The 24,643-nt window shown below is 37.2% G+C and overlaps 1 protein-coding gene across 1 annotated transcript in view; it reads right to left on the reverse strand.

The window, feature by feature from the left end:
- Positions 1 to 898: 898 nt before the first annotated feature.
- CSMD3 (CUB and Sushi multiple domains 3) overlaps positions 899 to 24,643 on the reverse strand; it is a 1,107,808-nt gene continuing 1,084,063 nt past the window's right edge. Inside the window, exons 56-62 of the mRNA XM_034759587.1 lie at positions 23,058 to 23,237; positions 20,129 to 20,194; positions 13,895 to 14,053; positions 9,331 to 9,443; positions 7,645 to 7,732; positions 4,499 to 4,634; positions 899 to 3,076 (exon numbers count right to left, since the gene is read on the reverse strand). Of these exons, the coding sequence (XP_034615478.1) occupies positions 2,917 to 3,076; positions 4,499 to 4,634; positions 7,645 to 7,732; positions 9,331 to 9,443; positions 13,895 to 14,053; positions 20,129 to 20,194; positions 23,058 to 23,237 (902 nt within the window). The 3' untranslated portion in view covers positions 899 to 2,916. The remainder of the gene's footprint in view (positions 3,077 to 4,498; positions 4,635 to 7,644; positions 7,733 to 9,330; positions 9,444 to 13,894; positions 14,054 to 20,128; positions 20,195 to 23,057; positions 23,238 to 24,643) is intronic.

Consider the following 24,643-nt stretch of genomic DNA (forward strand, 5'->3'; position numbering starts at 1 on the left):
CTACAGCAAAATATTTATAGTTTTTTCCCCAGTCTCTCCCCCAAAGAACCCTCCAAGTTCAATTTAATTAAAAGATGAAAGAGTTCCCATTTTCCCATCAAAAAAATTCTATTCACTTTTAAAATGTGAAGAAGTACAGTATGCATTTCCATGACCTGTGCTATGCAAGTCTGGTGACCTTTCTGGAGAAAAGTAACAGATTTCAATATCCAGGTAACGGGTTAATTTATCCAACAGTTTTCATAAGCACTAAGTTTAATCATCTTTGTTTAGGTTAAGAAAAAAGAGAGATGGTAAAAGTGCATGTTTCTATATGTTTTACAGACAAGAATTTTTATGATCTGTTCCTTGGACTGAAATGAAAAAAATAATTTTAGTAAATACAAAGAAGGTTGCATGTCCTGTTATTTTCTATTTGTGAAAGTAATCTAAATCTTTCCAATGTATTTGCAAGTGCATGAGAAGATTGAGAAAATATGATGTATTTGGAGACCCCACAAAAATACTGAATTTGTTTGACTGATTTGGTTATTTTCTAGACTCTGCAACTGGCAGGGCCGGCTCCAGGCACCAGCGAAGGAAGCAGGTGCTTGGGGCGACCGATACAAAGGGGCGGCACTCCGTCCGGTATTGGGGCGGCACCTCTGGGTATTCGGAGGGAATTCGGCGGCGGGTCCCTCAGTCTCTCTCTCCCTCTTTGAGCTGCCGCTGAATGCCATCGAAGAGGAAGAGAGGGAGTGAAGGACCTACCGCTGAAGAATGAAGTGACACGATTGAGCTGCCGCCGAAGTGCCGTCAATCGGTTTTTGGGTTTTTTTTGCCGCTTGGGGGGGGCAGAAAAGCTGGAGCTGGCAACTGGCATGGACTTTTAACCTCAATTTCTAAAGAGCACACATTCTTAAAAAAGCAATTATCCATTTTTATTTTGTTTACATTGCACTGAAAATTTACATCATACTTTTACAAATCCTTTTTTTTTTCATAAAAATATACTTCTTTACAAAAGTGTATGCATTAATATAAGAGGAGTAGCCAGTTGCAGAAGAAACATTTTTAAACGAGATCTCAAATGTACTAACTTTAACATTAATGAATGAATCATAGTTATTGCAGTCATTTGAATAAACAAGAATAAATAACAACTGATGGTAGAAAATAGAAAACAGCATCCTTTCAGTAGAATACAGTTTTTGACAGAATTGTATGAATTTTCAAAATAAAGTGTTGTAAAATGGTTTATAAGATATTCATCAAACATTATAGAAATCCAAGCAGCAATCCTGGGTACAATGATTTTTGGTAGGCACTCTCTATTACGGTAATAAAAAGTTCAGATTTTTCACAGAATTATTAATGCCTGAAAGGGACAGTAAGAGATAATTCACACTGGCTAACATACAGCATTTATGAGTCTAAAATTATTTCATGCTATAAAAGGAAGACAATGACCTACAACAAATAAATTACTGGGGTTACCTCTGGATAATTCTGTTATGCAATAGCTGGAAAACTAAAGATCACATTCCATTGTTTGAGAATGAAATGGTTCTGCAATTTTTGAAACCCGCCTTTTTAGGGTGGTGGTATTTGAATCATCTGATGGATTACTCCTAATAAAACCATGGCTTTATTTTTAAAAACCACATCTTTCTATTGAATTGCTGCAATATATTCAGTTTTGAACAATTATTTTTAGGGGTTGCTTTCCTCACAATATTAACTTGTATACCAAAACAAAGCATTTTCAAATTCTGATTAGGCAAGACCTGTGGGCCAGATCCAAAACCCATTTGAAGTCAATGGGAGTCCTTCTATTAACTTCAATGGTTTTTGAACCATGCTCAGTGTAAGCATTTTAACACAATGTAGAAGTAGTAAAATAATACTGATCATGTGATACAGTGTAGACAACAGTGGTATGGACTGAAGTGTGGAGCTTTATGTTCTTCATATACCAACTTGATTTCTAGTGTTACTGTAAACCGTAAATTTCTAAACTGAAAACTTCAAAAAGGTTAAATTTCTGTAAAAACAGTGTAAAAAGGTCACTCTTCCAAGTGATCTTCAACAGTAAGGAACATTGCTGCATGACAAAACTCAATTAATGTGGTGCACCTTCACATCATTCATTGTAAAACTGATGTCTAGTGGCAAAGGTCCACAGCAAGGAAATACATAGAAGCAGAACTATCCCTGTTACCAGCTGCATGTGTTGCTAATGGGAACAGAGGAAAGAAACATGGAATGTGAAAAAGAAAGCAAGACATGAATCAGGGAATTAAATAATGAAATGAGAACTGAAAATTTGACACTTATTCTTTCTTGTGTGGTATAAAATTAATAAATTGGACATGAAGGTTTAAGCATATTAAACACTATGTCATTATGTTAGAACATTCACAGGTCTGAGAAAAATAAAAATTTGCTAAACAGGGATGTATGACTGAAAGGAGGGTAGAGTTCAAATTTATGAAAATGATGTAGCTCATGACTGTTAAAGAGAAGTCAGTGACCTATTGTCTCCTGTAAGTATAGCTCTTATTTTCTACCCTATATCTTTTTTTAAACCCAGTCCCTCTATTATAGTTTATAAAGCACAGAAGTACTGATAGTGGATGCTCCTCCAATATATGCAAATACGTTTTATGTTTTAGAATAATCTCCTTTTTTAAAAAAGCAAATAAACTGTGAGTAAGCACTCATGGAGTGCAGCAGATTTTCTGTAAAACTCTCCATGGTAAACATGAAGGACAATTCTGTTCCAGTTTATGAAAAAAAACCACTCTTGTCTATCATCCTCAGGAAAAGGTGACCCAGTAAGTCCTGAAAAATGTGCTTTAATTTTGTATCAGTGAACTATATGTGCACTGTGTTGTGTTTCAATTTCCAGACTTCTGAAGACAAAGCATTACTACATTATACCATTGTGCAGACAGTGTTCAAGTTGGGGTCAAATCGTACAGCTTTTCCTTCTACAGACTTTGCATTTGTGTCATACATGGGGTTTTCAAAAGCAGCTTGTCCATTGTTATTTTCATGAACAGAGCATCCTGTATACTGTGTTTTAGGTGCAGTCCTGTTGAAGAAGAAAAAAGCACAGTGTATTCACAACTGCAATTTTCTGTGGTGATGGGTGTAATATAAGAACCTTAATAGAATGAACAAATTTCAGTTACAAATGTAGAAGCTAAATATTAAATGTTGGAAGCATTCTTTTGCTGTCAAGGATTGCCATATGTATTAAAATAATATTAAAACATGCTTATGAGAAATGTTAATTTTAAAGTGGCAAATATGTAATAATGCCAGGAAAAAAATGGTAGTAATACTCTAAAACTTGGACCACAATCCCAGAAAAACTGGATATTTCTACTAAAATTTGCAGCTGACAGAGTTGACAGTATTTTCTCAGAAATAACACCACATGCAAATGAATGAAAGGATTCTCTTAGGGTTATTGTTTCTCTCTGGCTGTTTGCAAACTCAGTAAAAATATAACTCTTTCTATCTGGAAGAATTTCTTTATGACTAGATGGATTAGAAATGTAAATGAAAGCTTAAATTATTCAGAAATTTATGGCTCATCTATATCACAAGAATAAAGGAGTCAGGGAAACTAACATCATTAAAAGTTGCAGTGTGCCTGTAACCAAGTTAAACCAGGCAGTTCAAGGCCTTAAAGTCCAGCTTTTAAGGCATGTTTAGGTCCTGTGTATACTACAATTTTTAGTCATGTCCTGTAGGACTGTGTTACAATAGCAGGCCAGCAGACAAGTGCTGGTATGGTGTTCCACCAGACAAATGCTGGTATGGTGTTCCACCACTTAGTGACTCCATTTGCCCCTTACTACCATAGTGCAAGATTATTTAGACTTTGAGAAAACAAGATTTACAGATAAAATTAAGGAATGATTCTTAGAGACATAAGTAACACTATCAGTGAACCTAGGATAAGAGTGAATCTCTGAGCAGATGTGGTACTATTGTTAGATAATTGTAGATGAATTACTAATTTCTAATGTGGAACCAATTTCCATAATAAAACCTCTCACTGATATAGGAGTATTAAATATACTTGCAAGCTAATAAACTGTGTGGGGCTTAAGATAAATTACATAAGAAATATGATTCACAATATTGTGCATGTCAAAACAAAATGTAGACAGTCTGCAATAAGTACACACCAACGCTGTTTATGGCATTATTCCCCAGATGCCAAAAATTTAAACTACCCTTGCTTCTCTCATAAAGAGAATAACTTATAACAACATTTGAAATAGGTGGGAGTGAAAGTATGGCACTTTAAAATAACCTTACCTATCAAACAGTACGGCACACCTAAAATGAGGGTAGAGTGTATTTTCTATGCATATCTTTTGCAAAGGAGTTCCCAGGGCAGTTCTTAATTTACTTTTTCTAACATATTAAAGTTTAAGGCTACTGAATAGCTTCAAATACATGACAATACAAAGACTCTATATATGCAATTTACACTTACCTTTGTTTATAAAGGTAAAACCCAAAACCTGCAAATATAAGGGCAAAGAAAGGCACAAGGATAGCAATGGCCACAGAACTACTATTTGTACCATGTGGTTGATTAGAAGAATTTGAACCTTCAGACATGTTAAGACCTAAAAAGACAAAAACATAACATTTCTCTATTATCTCACATCTCACGATTACCACTCCCAGATCCTCACAATATTATTGAAAGTGTCTACTTGTGGAGAAATTAAAATCATCATGTTTTGTTTTGCGTGGGGACCTACAGTACCAAATACTACCTAAATAGCTCCTGGACGGTACTATTTTCCATCTGCATCTGGTGAGCAAAACTCATTTTTTTTCCTTATGATGGAAGGATCTCCCCACAATGATTCATGCCTTTCTCATCTTGAACTTAGATTGCTGTTATGCACTCTTTATGGTGCGAGCATCTGTAACTTTCACGCTATGCATCTGAAGAAGTGCGGTTTTTACCCACGAAAGTTGAGCATTGGCCTGCTAAACCCAGGGTTGTGAGTTCAATCCTTGAGGGGGCCACTTAGGGATCTGGGGCAAAAATCTGTCTGGGGATTGGTCCTGCTTTGAGCAGGGGGTTGGACTAGATGACCTCCAGAGGTCCCATCCAACCTTGATATTCTATGATTCTATGAAATCGTTAGTCTTTAAGGTGCCACTAGACTCCTTGTTTTTACTGAGACACTTGGAGACTAAATTTAGCGCAGAATGCGGCACCCTGCTTAATAGGTGAAGTTTTATGTCAGGAGCAATGACACCAGTGCTCTGGGACCTGCACTTGCTTCTCATAAATTTACAGATGCAATTCAAGGTGTTGGTGTTAACTTATGAAGCCAAAAATGGCTTAGACTAGGTTACTTCAATATCATTATTCAAATACAGTTTATTTGTTAGGTTCTGGAAAATCTGGTACTTGAGCAGATAGAAAGAAAGCACAATAGAAGAAAAAAAGATAATAGCAAAGTTTACCAAAGGAATAGCAGTAACTTGGAGGAAGGCTAAATCACCTCAAAAGGCAACATGGAAATTAATCCTGTTGACTTAATTATACACATTTATTTATATATAAAAATGAAAGCAGTAGGTGAGAGGCAAAGAGTAGAGAACAAATACTGATTGAAAGTAAGAACACGGCTCTCCTGCACAGAACAGAAATAAGGCAACTGTTAGATTCCCTATGGTGCCATGTTCATATCCCCTTTCCCATGAATAAAGAAGGAATTACTAATTCAGTTTAGTAAGTGATTTATAGGCTTCAAACTAGAGATGTTAAGAATCAGATTAATTAGTTAAGGTTTATTCAGTGCTTTGAAGTTGTTAAGCAACATATAGATGCTAAATATGATTAGATACTGCAACTAATAGATTAATTACAGGAAAACGTGAAATTGTTGGCTGGAAAGAGAATAAGCACTGAATTCAACATCTGAAAGAAAATTGTTTATGAACAATAGTGAAATGGATAGGAAATCTGGTTTGGGATAGGAAGTTTTCCTGAAAGACTAGAGGGCTCAAAAATCTTACACAAATTTCACATCTCTTTGGGTGAAATTTTTACAAGAATGTTTTGTATTAAATAAAGAGGTATAATTTAAAACTATTTTCTTATCAGTCATGATAAAGCTATTTTTGAAGAATGTCAAGCCCCCATAATGATTCTGTTTATTAATCATATGAGTTATATTCCTAAATAAATAATCTTGTTATTGTTTTTAGGCAATGGAATAAATTTTTTAATGGAATCAATTAAAAAAAAAAACCCTCTTCAAAGAGTTCCAACAAAGAATATATTGAGGGAATACAAACCTCTGAAAACCAAAGGAAGAGAGACAACACATAATTTTTATAAGAAACCATCAAAAACATCTTGTCAAGACATTGTTGATTTTACTCTTTGATTGATTACCCCCAAATATTTTGAAGAAGATGATTTAGGGAAATCAAATTATTTGCATATCCCTCCAGGAATCGTCTTCTTATAAAATATTCTATAAATATTCCATTTAAAGTACCCAAATTACCAAATGCAGTGGGAGCCAAATTCAGTCTCCAAGCATTGCTCTTTAGAATGACTTAGGGCAGTGAAAAGAGAAAACAAGACTGTCTAATGTGTGATATACACATTAATAAATCCTTCCACCACAACTGAGATGTTAAAGAATGTTCTTGTTTTTATTTGGACAATAAGAGTGAGAAATACATTGTCCCCAAAAACCAGAAGAATGTGTTTTTGGCTCCAGATAAAATTATCATATCTGAAGAGCACAAGGCTATTTAATTAGGGGTTATAATCCTTAAAGAAACGAATTCCTCTTGTAAATCTGTCAGACTGGTCTAAGTGGAACCCCACTGCTTGAGAAACCTTAAGAATATTCAAGCTTGTGTGTGAGCAGAAATATTAGTCTTCAAGAGACAGGATGAGATAATTTATAGTTTAACATTTCTTGTTATCTAATATTTCTTCTTGTTTTATTTGCTTAAGCATGCAAAAAGAGTAAGATCTTTTCAGCAATATTCTATACTGGAAAAAGCAACTAGTGATCAGGTAGTTTGATGTACAATTTAATCTACAGGACAAATAAAGAAGTCCATCCAATTTCCTCTTTGGGGGAAAAAAACTCCCATCAATTTCAATAGAAGTTTTGCCTGTGTAAAAATGGCACAAGGACTTCAGTATTTGGCCAATAGTATTTAATAGGTTGACTGTTCTAGCAAGTATTCACTATAAAAGTTGTATTAATATAAAGCACTGACATACATATACACATATTCTAAGTAAGTACTTACTCTTTATATGATGATCACTATATAGAACATAATACCTATTATGTAAGCATTCTTAGAGAAAGATATTAGAAAACAACCAAAATGAGCCACTTGCCACAACAGAGTAACTATACCTCCCAATTTAACTTTCCCGGTGAACAAAACACCTCTTTTATAGCACAGCTTTAAAAATGATTCTAGGATACGAACCTCACTATACTCTACACACACACCAGTACTGAAATATAGGTTCAGGATAGCCCTTTACATGTAATCATTTAATAAAAACAATGCATAATAAAACTCATTATGAAACAAAACTGAACTAGTTTGACATTAAAATTAACTGAGTACCTAATCTTTGAAGTCCAAATTGTCCATAATCTTTACCCTGGATAAATCCTTGAAAAACATATGTAGCTCCATCAGGTTCAGCAGAAACCTGCAAACAGAAAACACACAGAATCTCAGAATTAAATTGGGAAAACTTGGTTAGAAATGTGAGAGGTGATTATAATCAGGTTGGAAGTGAAATGCCTAAACAGTATTCCCCCACAGATACCCTTGTTGTGGAGGGATATGGATGCGCTGAGCATGGGGGTCAGGCAGGGGTACTAAAGGGACACTGTCAAGCTTAAAAGCTGCACTACCTTTGGAATTCTTTTTAACCTACCTTTGGTACTTGTAACAGCTAAGGCTACTGTTACTGAAAGAAATTCGAGAAAAAAAGTTCTCTTTTTTAGTTTGCTTACTTTGTATATTTGACAGCATTTTGTGTATAGTCGGTCTGCTCCTCCTGTTTGTAATGGATTGTTTCACAGCAAAATGGGAGAGAAATCCCTTTTCAAAATTAGTCAAATGTAATTGTAAAACTCTGAAACTTGCAGGAGGACTCAGGGTATGTTAATACCTGATACTATTTTTTGATTGACTAGATTTCAAGTTGATTCTTGATAACTCCTGAAATTGCCATCTCTAAAGGCCTCTTAAAGACTATTGGTGTTTTGATATTTTTTGTGGAAAAGCACTGCAACACCTAAAAGGCAGATGCTACCATGAATGCAAAAGTTAAGATAGTGAAAGCAACTGTTTCAAAGGTAGACAGGGTGGGATAAAAAATGCCCTACATTCAACTGCCAATAACCCTCTTTTGGTCAGTAATCAGTACTCATTGGACTGCATCATTAAATATCCATAGCGGAGCATATCTATAGTATGAACACAGGGAATTTGCAAGCTTCAGAAATACAATAAGATATATTTTTGTCAGTCATTTTGTTCTTATGCATCAAGTAGTGTTAAAGAGTGTTCACCGGACAAGCGAACAATTTAACAATATATTTCAGATTTCAAGAGATACTGTCTTCTTATACCAGTCTATCTGCATCCATACCAGTGGGAATGTACTTTTAACATACCAGTATAGTTAAAGCAGTTCAACTTCTGTGTTTAGACAAGCCCTTAGGATCTTTGGTAAATCCTAGCCATTTGAAAGTCAATACTTCTAGAAATGTCACCAAAGCGCTAGCTAATCAGCTCCTCAACTTCTCCCACATCACTGCCAAGAATTATTACTCTCAGATGTGATATTTTGCTTCTAGAAATAAACCAAGCAACATAATTGTGCCCACTGCAGAGAGAGATTACAGAGAAGTAGACATTAAAGTGGATACATTGATCTTAGCTTGATGAAAGCATCTCGCTATGATATTACACTCTAAGAATGAGAAAACCTCTCAATGTACTGCAATAACATCAACATAAAAATGAGAGTAGCACTTCCGTTTCACTGTTTACCACTTCATCAAATAGTCATGCCCACAAAGAAGAGGTTGAAAATCACTGTTTAGTGATAACCACATTTTTCCTAAATAGTCCCGCCCCATCTGCAATCGTACAATGATATTTTTTATTTAAATAAATAAATTGGAATTACCAACCAACTTTCATGTGATAAGTTTCTATATTCTTCAGGCCTAATGCACAGACATTATTTTGTATTAAAAACACTCTCTCTCTCTTTTGCAGAAAAATACTCACAAAACCATCCATAGCCCATTTTTCCTCTTTCATCTTGCTCACAGAAGTATGAGATGGTGCTTTAATAAGATATATATGGAGCATCAATCGAGCTTCCTGACTTTTATACACCCCTGTAAAATATAAAACATAGGTGCTTTTTGTTAGTTAAGGTGGCAGATAATTGCAATTTTTTAAAATAGTCTAAGACTCCTTAAAGAGGGCAAAACTGTGGAACTGGTCAGAACATTTTTTCAACAAAATTTTGTTTCGGAGTAATATGCTGTGTTGTTGAACCTGAAATGTTTGGCAGAGATGTACCAGTTTCACAAAACTTTTGCAAAAAGCTTTTTTGTGTCCAAGGAAGGGTGAAACTCCATAGCTATGTGGTTAGTGTACCAGCCTGGGATGTAGGAGACTCCCCTGCTCTGCCTGATTTGAGGGAATCTAGAATGAAAAAAACATGCTTTGAATCAGGCAGAGCAGGCCCTTTAACATGGGTTGTCACCTACATCGCAGGTTACAGAATCAGAGAGACACATCCACACTTCTGTTTCCACAAATTCTATGTTAAAGGTTTTGTTTTTGTTCCAAAATGAAACAAAAACTAATTTTGAAACCTTGACAGTTGCTGTGACATGAAACTGTTGTTCTTTGGTCAGCTCTACAAAACAGCGACTTCATCTAATGGAAAGACTTGGGTATGATTTGTTTTACATTGGAGCCAGAATTGATCATTTTCATACCTGTAGAACAAATGTTCAGAACCCTGATTATATTTTATGCATAGTAAAGAGCTTGGATGAAAATAAAATCTAACATATACTCACTAGCCCAATCTACCTTTACAAACCTGACAATGAAGCACAGACACCACAGAAATAGTGTGCAAAACATGATTATATACATTGACTACTGGTGTCAAACTAAATATTTGGCTGATAATGTTCCCATTTGTCATTCTGCATGTGACTTTTTCGTTATCCTTCATAACCTATGTTAAATAAGTATCTATTCAAGGATGTCTGAAAAATACCAGCAACATTAAGACTACTATACCTTATACATTAATACAGCCTGATTTTCAGAGGTGCTGAGCACCCACAACTCCAACTGAAGCCAATGGGAGACGTTGGTGCTCAGCACCTCTGAAAATTAGACCCATATATGGCTCTTGTTTTGAATTCTTCTGCTTTCTTTAGAAAACAGAAAATCCAAAGGAGAAATTTTCCCAAGATATTCAAAATCCGAGGACACAATAGGCATACACTTTACATCTTATATCAGGTTACAGTAGTGATATAATATGCATTCAAACCACCTATATTAATGATGTTCAGACACTGACTGTTACAAATCTATTTTCAATTTTCTAAAAAGGAGGAAATAAGTGTTAGGTATGGGAAACAAAGCAAAACATTGACAAGGTAGTCAGTGAACAGAAGCCATATTTAAATTATTGTTCAGAAGTTTAACTCTAAGTAACCTGATCACTGTAGGACTCATGCTCCTCTTTCCCCTGCACTGTGATGCAAAGGTGCATCAAACATGCATAAACGGGCTAAGTAGTATGTATGGAAAGAAGGGACGCCTACACTGGATTTTCTCTCCAACACATGCTTCTCTGAGTTAACAATGTATATTTGGGCCTCTCCTGGAGTTTCGGAAGTACAGCAAAGGAGCACACACTCTAGACAGCATGTTCCCTGAGAAAACTTGAGCATTTTAAAAATGAAAACAGTGCCAGAGGAGAAAAGGACGGGAAGCATGAAGGTGCCACATGGGCTGCATGGGGAGTTCTGTGGTGCATGGTAAGAGGAAGGAGGGAGGTGGATATCCCTGGGTGGTATAGGGTTTGGGGTGCTACTGTGACTGCAAGTGGTGAGAGTAGGATGTTAAGAAAGAGGAGCACCTGGGCTTCATGCTGGGCCTACAGGACCTCCCTGCACACACACATACACACACCCTGTGTCAGAGACTTCTGCCTCCCTTTCAATTGTTAGCACAAAAATGTGCCTGATGGGGTGTTTAACTGCAATGACATTCCCAAAAGCAGCCAGCTGTCACTATATGTGTGAGGAAAGGTAGGCGAGAAAACATCTGCCTGGAGAAGGAGGGTGAGAGGTGCAGAGATGACAGGCCTGTATGATTGGCACCCTTAGAGAGAGACAGACCACAAAGGCTCTGCTAAGGACAGCCCAGATGTGCATGGCAATCCCAAACCCACTAGGGGAAATTGAGAGAGGTTTAAGGTGCACTATGCGTGTAATATATGCACATATGTTCAAACTGGCAAAGTATTAAATAAAGTTTACTGGAAGTTGATAGAGAGTTTCAGATCACATTCAAAGGGTTACTGCTAATTAATTTTCACTGGGTCAGCATTTCACTTTGATAATTAACACAAAATATTATCAGCATAGAATTATAATTAATAAGAAGGTAGCACAAGCTAAAATGTTGCCAGATCTCTCCTCTCACTGCCAAATAATGACTACAATCAGGAATATATTAAAAGCTGAAATTAAACTGACAGATTTGAACAGTATGAATAAATTATCTTCCCTAATAAATTCCTTGGACTATTTTTCTGGAAAACTCTAATTAGGTGTAGGGAGCACATACAGGCTCCACCAAGGAATGGGAAAATGTATGGGGAGGTGGTGGAAAATGCTCCATAGAGACAGCCACTGCTGTTCTCTGCTAATTTACACTGGTAGATTGACAGGCACTCCTTGCTCAAATGCTGATGAGCTCCATTGGCATCTGGCAACTGATTCCCTGAGGGACAAGACAGTGCTTGAAATGGGCCAGTATAATAATTAATTCAATTGTGGCAATTTTGCCCAGCTGAACCTGCTCCTTAGGTTCTTCTCTAACTCCTTAGATAGTATCTAGGGTAACCCCAGCAGAGAGCTAGTGAGATGTTTCAGCTCCGGGAGGGGAAAATGTGTACTAAAATCATGTGGTGTGGAGGGACAACGGACAGAGAGAAATGGAGATCTGGGAAAATAAAGAAAGTTATGGGGGCAGATGAGGGGAAAATCTTCATGAGATGGAATGAGAGAATGTAGTGCAGGAGAAGAGGGAAGGAAGATAAAACACTGTGGGAAAAACAAAAAACTGAGTCACCTGGGAAAAAAGATAGTACCAAAAGAAAGTGAAGGAGCTGAGAATAACCAGAAACATGGGTAGAACAAAGCAATTTGTGCGGAACTGAATATGGGATAAACTAGAACATGGGGGGCTTGAAAAAGGAAGGCCTAGATGCTAGGGTGCTAGACTTGGCCTCAGGAGACTGAGATTCAAAATCAGTTCAGACAGTTGAGAAAGTCATTTAACACCCCCAGTGTCTCAGTTTCCCATCTGTAAAATGGGGATAATACTTTACCTCACAAGGGGTTGTGTATGATCCATTAATAATGTGAGGTGCTCAGATAGTATAGTGATGGGGGCCATATAGGTATCTAGATAGATAAAAATGAATTAAAAAAAAAGAAATGGGGGCTTGCAAAATCTTGTTTATATATAAATGAGGGAAGATCAGGTCAACTGAGGCCGGGAAAAGGCTGAATTTTTCAAGCTTCTTGTGACAATGCATGGAGAGAAGGTGTCTTTGTAATTACAAACTAGGCATGCAATTGTGTGCCCATTTCTGCACGTGCAACTGTATTCCTATTTTTTTTATTAAATCAGGCCAGGCCAGTTTTGCTATTAATTTTTAAAGAAAAAATAAAACACTTGAAATTCATCCCCTTTGACATATGTTGTCTGTGCTTCTTCCTCGGTACTGGGGAAGGGAAACAGGGCTGATCCTCCACAATATTTTCAGGGGCCTTTTTTTAATGGAGGTAGAAGTACTCAGTGGGAAGGGCTCAGTGGGAAGGTCAGACAGTGGACACAAGGCAGCCTCCATTAGCAGGTGATGGAGTCTCATCTCGCTATCCTTCTTAGTCCAGGGCTTGAAATCTCAATAGATTTGACAACAGTCCCTGATGTAACCCTCACAAAGGCACTTGGAATGAGGGTCACTTATCAGCACAGACTTCTTGAAGCTAGTGCAAGGCTTAAACTTTGGAGATCAAGGCATGTCCCAGTACTGGGAGTTGGCACCCAGAACAAGTGAGAACTGACAATCTAAGCACACTAAGTAAAATAACAAATAAAACTTACTTTGCAGGTCTAACTAACCATTGATGAGAATACCCTGAAAGGGAGAACTTGCAAAGCAAGCCAACACACTCCAACAACTGATCATGGGTGGTAAGAAGGAACTGAGTAGGGTTGGGGTCAGCTCTGTCCTTTATATTAACACACAGCAGCATGAGGCAGAAAAGAGCACATACATCACCCTGAAGGCTACCATTAAGGGAAAAACCTCTGACCCTGGGGCACTGGGTGTGCACACTCCCAAAGGGGAATGGATATCACTCAAAGAAGAATTGTAATATAAGTCAATATTCCATTATAACTGCTAGGGTATTTTTGGTAGTATTTTATTGTAAAAAGTGTAAATATTTGGCACATAATTATGAGGATCAGAAGTGAAAATAAGAAATTTAAATGAGCTTTTATGATGCGGTACCTGAAAGTAGCAGTTCCATATTGCTGTTAGTGAGTGTGGCATTTACTCTCCCCGATGACGCATTGAAACTGGTCACTGTCAAAGTCATGGGCTGTTTCTTGCCTTTATAATTGTAAGATCCTTTCCATATATAATTTTGGGCAAATACATCATCAGGAACTATAGAGATATGAAATACATATTAATGTGGATTGCAATATTTAGAGTATACAAAGTCACAGATCTCCAACCAAATATGTGACAAAATATGAACATTTTAGTCTCTCTTCCCTTTGATTTTATATATCACTTGAGCCACTGGCTATGATTATTAGTCTAAATCCTCTCACAGAAGGCACTAAAACTGGAATAATCACAGATAAAGTAAACATGCATGTGGATGATATACAGTAATGATGATACATAAGAACCCGTCCACATGTAAATGTCCACTTGACCTAATAATGGACACATGTTGTAATACAAAATTAACTGCACAAAGTATAAATTTAATGGCTGTACCTAAAAGACCAAATTTCACTCAGTACCAAGGTTTTCCATTCCAGCATACAAAGAGATCATATAGCTAGTATTAAATGTGTGTGCACGAATCTCATTCTTTAAATATTAAAAATCATTTGACACATATTCAAATGATACTGTACCCTGGTAAAAATGTCTCTTTTTATCAGGTCACGTTGAAATTACAAAGATGGATATAGGAACCAAACTCTTACTCTTAATGGGAAATTTACTTACGAAGATTTGTCTTATCACTAAATGCGTAAACAAAACCAATGTAAGTTTTATCAAGAGCAAAACATAAGTCACATCCTATGCACAAAATACTGAAGAGATCCTGGAGGAAAGAGGGAATGAATCTCTCTGATTTATATCTATACTAATGAGCCTTTCATATGCACCCAACTGTAAAATGGCTCACTTTCAATAAAGATATTTACATACCAACATAACACTCAAACACAGAAAATGATTTAGCAGCTTAATTTGGTTCTCTGCAGACATTCCTATAAAGCTTACCATGGTAGAGATACCCTTTATTCATTATAACCTGGGGTACTTTATGATGGCTCAAGACACTCACCAACTCAGATATATCAGATTCAATATTCAGCCCCAGATTGGTCAAAGTGATCTCAAAGAGCCTTAGAAAGGATGCCAGCATCATTATCTCCACTTTACATATGGGAAAAGGGAGGCACAGACTGGTACAGTGACTTGCCAAGGTCACCGAGCAGGCCAGTGGCAGAGCTGGGAAGAGAACCTGGGTCTCTTTATTCCCAGTGCAGTGCTCTGTCCAGCAGGAAACACTGTTTCACACTTCAGGATATTTAATACACATAAGAAGCTATACAAGGAAAAATAAGCAATGTTCCATTTGAGTACCCCCTGATACTGGAGACAGAAGATAAATGGGAAGCTGAATTACATATCTAATGGTCAGAAGGTAGGGAAGAAATTTGGCAGAAAATCAGAGAGTCATTCAACATAAATAGAATTTACGGGAAACCAAAGACTCTACATAAATCTGTAGCTAACATCATGAATACTGGAGTCGCCACTAACCAGCAGCAAGTATGCCCCATGTAATTTTTCTTGCCACAAAACACAAAAATATTGGAACTATATGCAAAGGTCTTTTCACAGTACTGACTACAAAGATCTGCCCTCTGCAAATACACACTCACATGTATATGCTGGAATTAGTAGATGAATTAAATCCTCTAGCAATATCAAAGAATGGATGTTGATGTCTCTAACAGAAGCCAAGCACGTTATGTCCTTATTTATCAAATGGAAACATAACACCAAAAGGTGTTAATGGTACCAGCAAGCATGCTTTTGATATCTAGACTATCACAGACACCGTTAAAGTTGGTTAGGGAGACAAAATGTCCTGATTTTATAGGGGCAGTCCTGATTTTTAGATCTTTTTCTTATATAGGCTCCTATTACCCCTCATCCCCATCCCGATTTCTCACACTTGCTGTCTGGTCACCCTAAAGCTGATAGGCATGCAAATGGAAAAAAGCAATTAACATCCTTTATGGAGTAAGTTAGGTGAAACAACAGAAGCCACTGGCCAAGGCACTGGGCCTCATGTGAAGGTCTGAGCAATAACTAACTCAGAGAGAATAAGAGGAGTTTCCCTGGATGCTGATTGTGAATGCAGGGGCTTTGGAACTGACTGATTGCAGCTGTGTTTGTCCGTGTAGATGTCAAAGGCAGAAAGAAACGAGAACGCCAGAAAATCAGTTGTGTGTTGAAAGAGACAGAGATCCTTGGAGTACAGGACTGGCTGGAAAGGCAAGTTTTGAATTGTGAGCAAGGAAACTCCCCATTGGTACTTGGTCTTACTGTGTTTAGGGAAACAGGACTTTGTGTACATGCTTTGTAAAATAAACAGGACTGCACCAAAGAAATAACAGACACATACAATTACTTTCTTCTTCTACTGGAAACCACCTGGAAACTTTGGTGAAACCTATTGGGCGAAGGGGCAACACATCTCTAATGTATTCACAATGCTTTAAAAAAATGCCAAGTGTACCTGGAATACAGAAAATAAATGCACATACATAATAAAAAGGGAAAAATGCATTAAGGAATTAATTGTGCATCTCTTAATCACATTGATAGATTACCTGGATCTTGGATCTGGCAATAGAGAATACGTGGGCCAACTCTTGTCCACTTACTCCCTCTCTAGAGCAAGTGGGCAAAGAGGGGCAAACAATGAGCAGAGCTCCACCCCATAACTTACTAACCCAAGTAGCTGAGCCGGGGATGAGGGGCGTGAGGAAGAAAAGACAGTACATTTAAAACTGATATAGCCCAGTTGCAAATTATTCTCCCCAGGCCCCCAGAAACCAGGGGGAAGCAGAGAAGGAGCTGTTTCTCAGAGGTACCCCTCTGAATTACAGAGGCTCCTGTGGCTTCTCTTAGGATAGTGAATGTGCCACCCATTGCTCAGGGCTATGCTTAAAATTGTAATATAGACCTTAAGAAGCTTGTTCGTTGTATTATAATTCTCATTTATCTTTGTACTTTCCTTGGAAACAAAGCAATCAAATAAAATTAAAGACAAGTTGAACATATTTGATCATCCAATTAAATATATACAGCTGTATAATTTAAATATAACCCCACCCTCCAACCATTCAGATACAATTAAACAGACTTACTTAATTCTTATTCCATTGCCTTAAAGTTTGCTTAAGCATTTGCCTACCATATAACCTGAGATTTTTAATAAGGACATTAACACTCAGAAAATCTAGTCAGATTGCAATGCATTCATTGCAGTGCATGAATTTTGTCTCCTTTCCCCTGTACAAGTAGTAATTGTATTTTTCACAAGTGAAATTCTAGTAGGGCTTATCCCCCATAACAAATTGTCACCCAACTATTGGTTAATTTGTGAGCATCAGGAGAAGCAGAATGTGATACACAATATTGCAGCTGTTCCTGCCAACCTTCTTCCTAAAAGTATCCATTCATGGTGGTGGATTTTTTTCCTCAAATGACTTAGTATGTAAACAAAATACTATAAGTAGAAATTATAAACTGTAAATAATTTTTATTTTAATATATGAAAAGACCCTGAGAGATATGGCAAGACTTCTGCCACATGGCTGACACCCCTTGTAGGAATGCTCAAAGATGTCAAAGCTTAGACCAGAGCTTCAGATAAATGACAAATGTACATAACATGTGAAACTGAAAAGTACTGATAATGCTGTTGGACTTGAAACTGTATATTTAAATACTAAATCTTACATTAACATCGAAATTACAAATTAAGGCTCCAACCCTGCCGTGAGATGTGCTAGTGTGGACTCCTATGCCAGTGAGCAAACAATGCAACTCTAAATGTGCTCAGGGGTCCATGCTAGCAGATGCTGACTCAAGATCTGGGTCTAAAATAATCAAAAATAAAGAAATACAAAAGTTAAGGTTCTAATAATGGAGCCAACATTTACATTTTGGTGCCTAAAGAGAGAGATATAAATCTGTATTTAGGTATCTCAGTACTCATTTCAGAGTGCTGATTCAGGTGTTCATATACCTGCTTTTTTAGGTATAAAAAAGGTTTCCTGGATTGGACCTTTATGCAGGTACACAGATTTAGACATAAATCCTTTACTCAGAAGAGTAGTTACACTGAAGTGAATAAATGTTTACAGGATCAGGGACTTGGATTCTAAAAATAAAGCACCAAGGTTTAATTTGAAAAGTGGGCCCAAATATTAGTAACTTGAGTATTTTCACATAACAACTTGTTTGTAGGATGAGGCTAATAGAGCAAACTACTGTAATTTGGAGAACTTCAGGTATTATGCTCATGAGTGTGGGTATGTTTAAAGTCCATATTGCAGTATATATTTTACAATAAAGGGGAAAATGTGAGGAATGTTTGACTCCAACCATCCAAGTATTCCAGATCAACCACAGTTTGACTGTATCTACATTATCAAATCCCAATCCATGTTAGTTAAATTTCAGCCAGTACTGGCTGAGGTTGTTTGCACACCAGGTACACCAGCTCATATATTCCCACCAAGCCAGCCCCAGGACTGCTTTAGCAAGCAGAAAGTAGGAGCTTTTTTTGCTTTGTTTTATTTTTGTCAAACACCACCTTCTAAGCAAACCAGCACCAGTTGGTTCATTCCTATCTCCTGTCAACTCCTTCATGAAGCTAATCCTGAAGAATTGCTCAGCTCTTCATTAGAGTCCAGTAAAGTAAACTACATTCTGGACAAAATAGTACATTTTCCCAAAAGAAACTTCAGATAAAGAAGAGCTTTGTTAAGCTTTAAAATGTCTTTATGTCCCTTGTACTCTACACCTCTCTAACAAAGGTCCTTAGGTCTTACTATACTTATCAGCCTTACATAATACTGAAAAAATATGGACATGCACATATGGATATGTGTGATATAGAAGAACAAATTTATTATTTTAACACAATTGCCTTTATCATTGCCAAAGTCTGCAAACAGAATACAAATATGTATTTCAGTACAGAGTGAGACATCAGAACAGAGGGGCTCGTTACACTGAAAGAGAAATCACATATGTTTTGTTCGTTTGTTTTGAATGTAAAAAACAAATAACATTTTAATAGGGTAAAATACAACAGCAGGCAATGAACACTTCTAGGGCTACTTAAATTTCTGTATTAGATTTGTACTGATTTATTTCAAATACAGAGACACAAATGAAACAAAATACTTTGAAGTTTACATTACTGATTCTGTGGAGGAGCTAGTGTACACCAACCAGTCCGACTGCTGAAGTCAGTGGGACTTTGCAGATGCACAGAGGTTGGAATTAGCTAATCCTAAATCAGACTCAGTGCTTAAGATTCATAGAATTTAAGGCCAAAATGAACCATTAGATCACCTAGTCTCACCTCCTGTATATTCCAGGACATTACATTTCACCAAATTACCCCTGCATTGAGCCCAGAATTTGTGTTTGGCTAAAGCATGTTCCAGAAAGGCATGCAGCTTTTATTTGAAGACGTCAAAAATGGGGAATCCACCACTTCCCAAGGGATAGTTTGTTCCAATGGTTAATCACCCTCACTTGTTAAAGAATTGTGACACTTCTAATTTGAATTTATGTGGTTTCAGTTTCCAGTAATTGGTTCTCATTATGCCTTTTTCGGCTTGATTAAAGAGCCCTTTAGTACCTGGTATTTTCAACTTGTGAAGGTACAGATACACTGCAATAAAGTCACCGCTCTAGCTTCTTTTTGATAAGCTAAACAGATAGGAACTTCCTCTCTTTCAGAAAAATAGACTCCAAATGTCCATGAACTAAACCCACATGCTAAAAGTTCATGAGTAAAATACAAAAGAGGATGGTTAAGAGCAACCAAATTATATTAAAAATTTAGAGAAGTAAGTAGCAAGATATCACCACAGACTTTTGAAAACACATGGTTTCATAACTGCACTTAGCAACTACTTTGATGTCTGTGCACTATTGAGAGATTAGAGTATGGTTACTGAAGAGCTTTGTTTAACATAAATCAATTTAAGGATCAATATTTACCTGCCAAGAGTTAGATTCAGCCACAGTCCTTTGCCTATGAAATCATTTATGCCAGTACCAAATGAGTCTGAAACAGTGCTATTTGTTTGGTATCATTTTCAACCACTACACTGAGGTATGAGGTACCAGGCAATGGAGTATTGGGCCTGTGGAATAAAGTCAAGTACTCACCACTTAGTTTAGGACTTGGTGTTCCCAAAGCTGGTCTAGGGTCTTTCACCAATATTTTTGATCCAGCTGTTGGAAAGAACAACAAAAAGATGGACAACAAGTAACCATCTGAAGACATTCAGTGGGACATGTGTTCTTAAATCACTTAGGCTTTTAAAATTCTATTAATTCCTTAGCACACAGTACCACCTTAAAGGGGCTGGGATGTACATTTATATCACCAAAGAGGAAAAACAAACCCACATATATATCAGAGAATGTTCAGAGATCTTCAGGAGACAAACAGGATGTATTTGTATAATACAATTTAAAATTCAATATAGGGACTAATCAGATTCCTCGAATTAGTCAAATGGAATTATCTCCTTCCAACTTGAACCTGATTCATGCTAACTGTCTTTTACGTGATGGCACTGCCCAAAAGTTCTGGTTTTCTGGAATGAAGCGTTGAATCCAAAAATCTTGTATTGGAAACAGACTTTCTGTACAATGGACACATGGATCTTTATTACTGAGATTCCTTTTATATCTTTGATCTCCCTTAGACAGATGAAAAGGACTCAATTCTTTTTTCCCTTTAAGTCAATGATTCAGTCATTTTTGAAAAAAAAACTATTTTCATTTCCATCAGGAGGAACAAGAGAACATAGTGCTTTTCTTCTAACTACTTTCCCCGGTGGGAGGAACATGGCTTTTCATCTTTCTCTCTGTAATAGGTAAAATCAGAAAGGTCCCTCAGGGTATGCTATATTTCATTCTAATAAAAGTTAATAATTTTGAAGACATTGCTCCTTTTTCTCATTTTCCTGTAATACTGAACAGCGAGAAGTGAGAAGCTTAGTTTTAACCACTTTTTGACCCATTAATTTGTTTTACAATTGCCAAGATTTGGAAAAAAAAGATCAATCAAATGTTCCAGGTGAAAGCAAAGAAGCAAGAAGATAAACTGTCAATGTTTCATCTCCTGCCTTTTAAAGGATATTGTAGTTGTTAGTAGACCTCTCTAACACCCTCTGACGAGGAGTGGCTTATTGCTTAGGGGCACAGATTCTGGTTTGCTGTGCAAATGGGGGTGCCGTTCTGATTTTTTAAGTTCAGGTACTCCACCCCCATTACCTTATTTTGTATAAAGCGTAGATAATAGGAGCTGGGAGGACACAGAATCCTATCCCCCCAAACTGGAGAGAGGGCATGGCTGCCAGAAAGATTATGGCCTCTAATATCACCTGTATTCCTTTCTGCCACCTTATGCACAGCTGTGGCTCAGTGGATCCACAGAATGTGTATCCCCAAGGACCATGCCCCTGCCAATACTAGAGACAACCATGCACTCCCACAGAGAAAGATGGCATTGAGCTTGTCTCTGTAGTGAGCCCTAATTCTAACCCTAACCCAGCCCCAGCAGGAAGTAAAAACAACTACTGTTGTTTATTTTGAAAGCAGCAGAAGAAATTTCTTGGAACAATTTCCGATTACCCTGAAGTGTCCTTAATTACAAAGGAAAGTATCAACACATTTTAAATATGAGTAGAGGTATTCAATTCAAACAGGCAGTACCCTGAAGTAAAACAATAGAAACACTGGAAAAGAAGAACACACCAAGGTTACAAGAAGGTTTCTTTCACACAAAGATAATATTTGTTTAACGCCACACTTTTTATCTGGAATACCTTGATAATATTTTCTATTAAGCTGTGTAACAGAGAAAATTGGAATTTCCATCCTTTGGGAAACTGTGATATTTCAACAGATCAGGACAAAAAGTTGAAATATCAAAAACGTTCATGGAACAAAAAGTTCAGAATTTTTTAATTGTGACATGGCAAAATATTTCATTTTGGAATTTTTGATCAAAACAAAACATTTAAATAGTCCCAATGTGAAATGTTTAATTTCAATGTGTGGTACTGACCCAAATCATTTAGTTTTGAGTTTGTTCAATATTAAACTACTTTTCCCTGTGATGGCATATTGTCTCGTGGGAACTGCAATTTGGGTATCTAATGCCACCATTCTCTCCTATGGTCAGGCTCCCTGACCAGACTACATCTTCCATGATGTGTCCGTAGCCATGTCACTTTCATGATGTGCTACACTGCTTGACTGGAGGGAAGACTCCACCTGAACAACACAAAAGGGATGTAATCTGGCTGCAACTGGCCAGCCCACGGAGCTGGTTCCTACGTTGATCCCCCTTGGTATAAGGAAGCAAGACTGGATGGACAGATTTCACTATCGTACAGAATTTCTTTATTATGCTTTGTAAATATCAAAGAATTAAAGGGTTAGGTCTTCAGCTTCAACTGTTCTTCATGCTGTTCACTTAAATTCTGAATTTAAATGCAGGCTAAATTTTCATGTTCATTTCTCAACATGCCATCTTTTTCTTCTTATATGGAAAGCACATGTTCCCAAACATTGTCCTGTACAGTAAGTTTTATAACCCCAGAAAACCCAACATCAGCTCTGCATATCAGTGAGTTCTGCAGTTTTGGAAGGCACATACTTATGGTAATGTCGACTGAAGTGAGAGTGGATCCTCTAGGCTTGCATGTCTGGAGTTCTAATTGATATAACATGTACACAAGACTATTGTACAACCCATATGCCTTGTATATGGATATAGGGTACAATTTTCAAAACAGTCCAAGTGACTCAGGAGTCTGAATCCCATTTTCAAAAAGGACTTAGGGACTTAAGTCTTAATGAAAATCACTAGGATGTTTGTGCTAAGTCAAGTGGATCTTTTGAATACTTTACCCACAAATATATAATGCTATTATATGAAATACAGAAAAAGACAAAGTAATATACAGATTTTAAAGACATGTATTTATATGATATATTGTTACTAAATAGCAAGTAAGGGAAAATTTAAAGTTTAATATTTGAAAGTCAGAGGGAGGGGTGGGGGAGCAGAAGGGGTTACCTTCACAAACTGGAACTTTTCCAGTCCATGTGCCATCAGATCTACAGACTCTGTGTTCTGATCCTCCTGCTAGGAAGAAGCCTGACTGACAGGTATAAATCAATGTATAGCCAAGTGAAGGAAGATCCATTCCAGCCACATTAGCGTGAACTGGAGTCTCTGGTTGTTTACAGCTGTGTGCTACAAAGAAAATGTACGTTACTTTTTAGTTGAAATAGTAAAAATATTTCAGAAAAAAACAACCTCAAACATTTTGACAGGTAGTTAATTAAACAAAATGTATTAGCAACAATTACTTATACGTATATGTTCTTTCTCATCTGAGAGCTCACTAAGCACTTCACAGTTTTATAAACTCTGGGCCCAATCCTGTAAGCAGATCTATGAGGCAAACCTTTAATTCTGTGGGACACCCCACAGAGTTTGAGAGTCCACCTTTGCAGATTTTCTGGAAGGCCCAAACACCTTATATATGTATTGATTGCCTTACACAGCAGTAAGAGGCAACCACCCATTGTATGAATTGCAATAATTGCTTAATACCAAGCAGCAACTAAATAAGAGTTTAGAACAGGAAATGAAGAAAAATGGTTACTAACCTGTTCTGAAACAATTGTTCTTTGAAATATATTGCACATGTCCATTCCACTTCAGCTGTTTGCATGCCCTAGCCTCTGAGATTTTCCCTCAGTGGTACCAATTAGGGTAGCACATTCACCCACTGCTCCATAGTGTTACTGTGCAATGGTATGAAAGGCAGAGCCGTTCACACATCTCACAGAACAGCAGTTACAAAACAGGTTAGTAACCATTTTTAATACTTTGAGTGATTGCATGTCATTCCTTTTCAGGAAACTTACAAACAGTTCAATCTGGAGATGGTAGAAGAGTCTGAATAATGACTGAAGGACTACCTGTCCTCCAGACTGTTGAGAGGTGGCATAATGAAAAGTAAAAGTATGTACTGAACACCAAGTTACAGCTCTATAAATATACAGAATAGGCTCTTGAGCTAGAAAGGCTGCAGACGCTGTGTGTGATCTTGCTGAATGCACCCTGTTTGGTGGAGTTACATAGACTGGGAGACACTTCATCATGTCTGCAATTTCCGTTAACAGTTGGGAGGGAGACTGAAACAGTTTAATCCTATCCAAGTTAAAGTCTAATGCTCTCCTAGCATCCAATGCATGGAGTCTCTCCTCATCCTTATGAGCATGAGGCTTAGAGAAGAAAGTTGGTAAGTATATTGCCTGATTGATTTGGAAGTGAGAAATCACTTTGGTGAGAAATTTGGATGAAGACAGAGATATATCTTTTCCATGTAGTGGGGCAGATACCAGGTCTCTCAATTCTCCTACCCTCTTTGCAGAGGTAATTGCTACCAAAAAAGCTAACTTAATTGACAGATGAAGTAACAAAACGGTAGCCAGTGGTTCAAAGGGTGGACCCGTTAGTGTTGCTAACACCATAAGAACATAAGAACGGCCATACTGGGTCAGACCAAAGGTCCATCCAGCCAAGTATCCTGTCTACCGACAGTGGCCAATGCCAGGTGCCCCAGAGGGAGTGAACCTAACAGGTAATGA

The sequence above is a fragment of the Trachemys scripta genome, chromosome 2, assembly GCF_013100865.1.
Source record: "Trachemys scripta elegans isolate TJP31775 chromosome 2, CAS_Tse_1.0, whole genome shotgun sequence".
Classification (NCBI taxonomy): Eukaryota; Metazoa; Chordata; order Testudines; family Emydidae; genus Trachemys; species Trachemys scripta.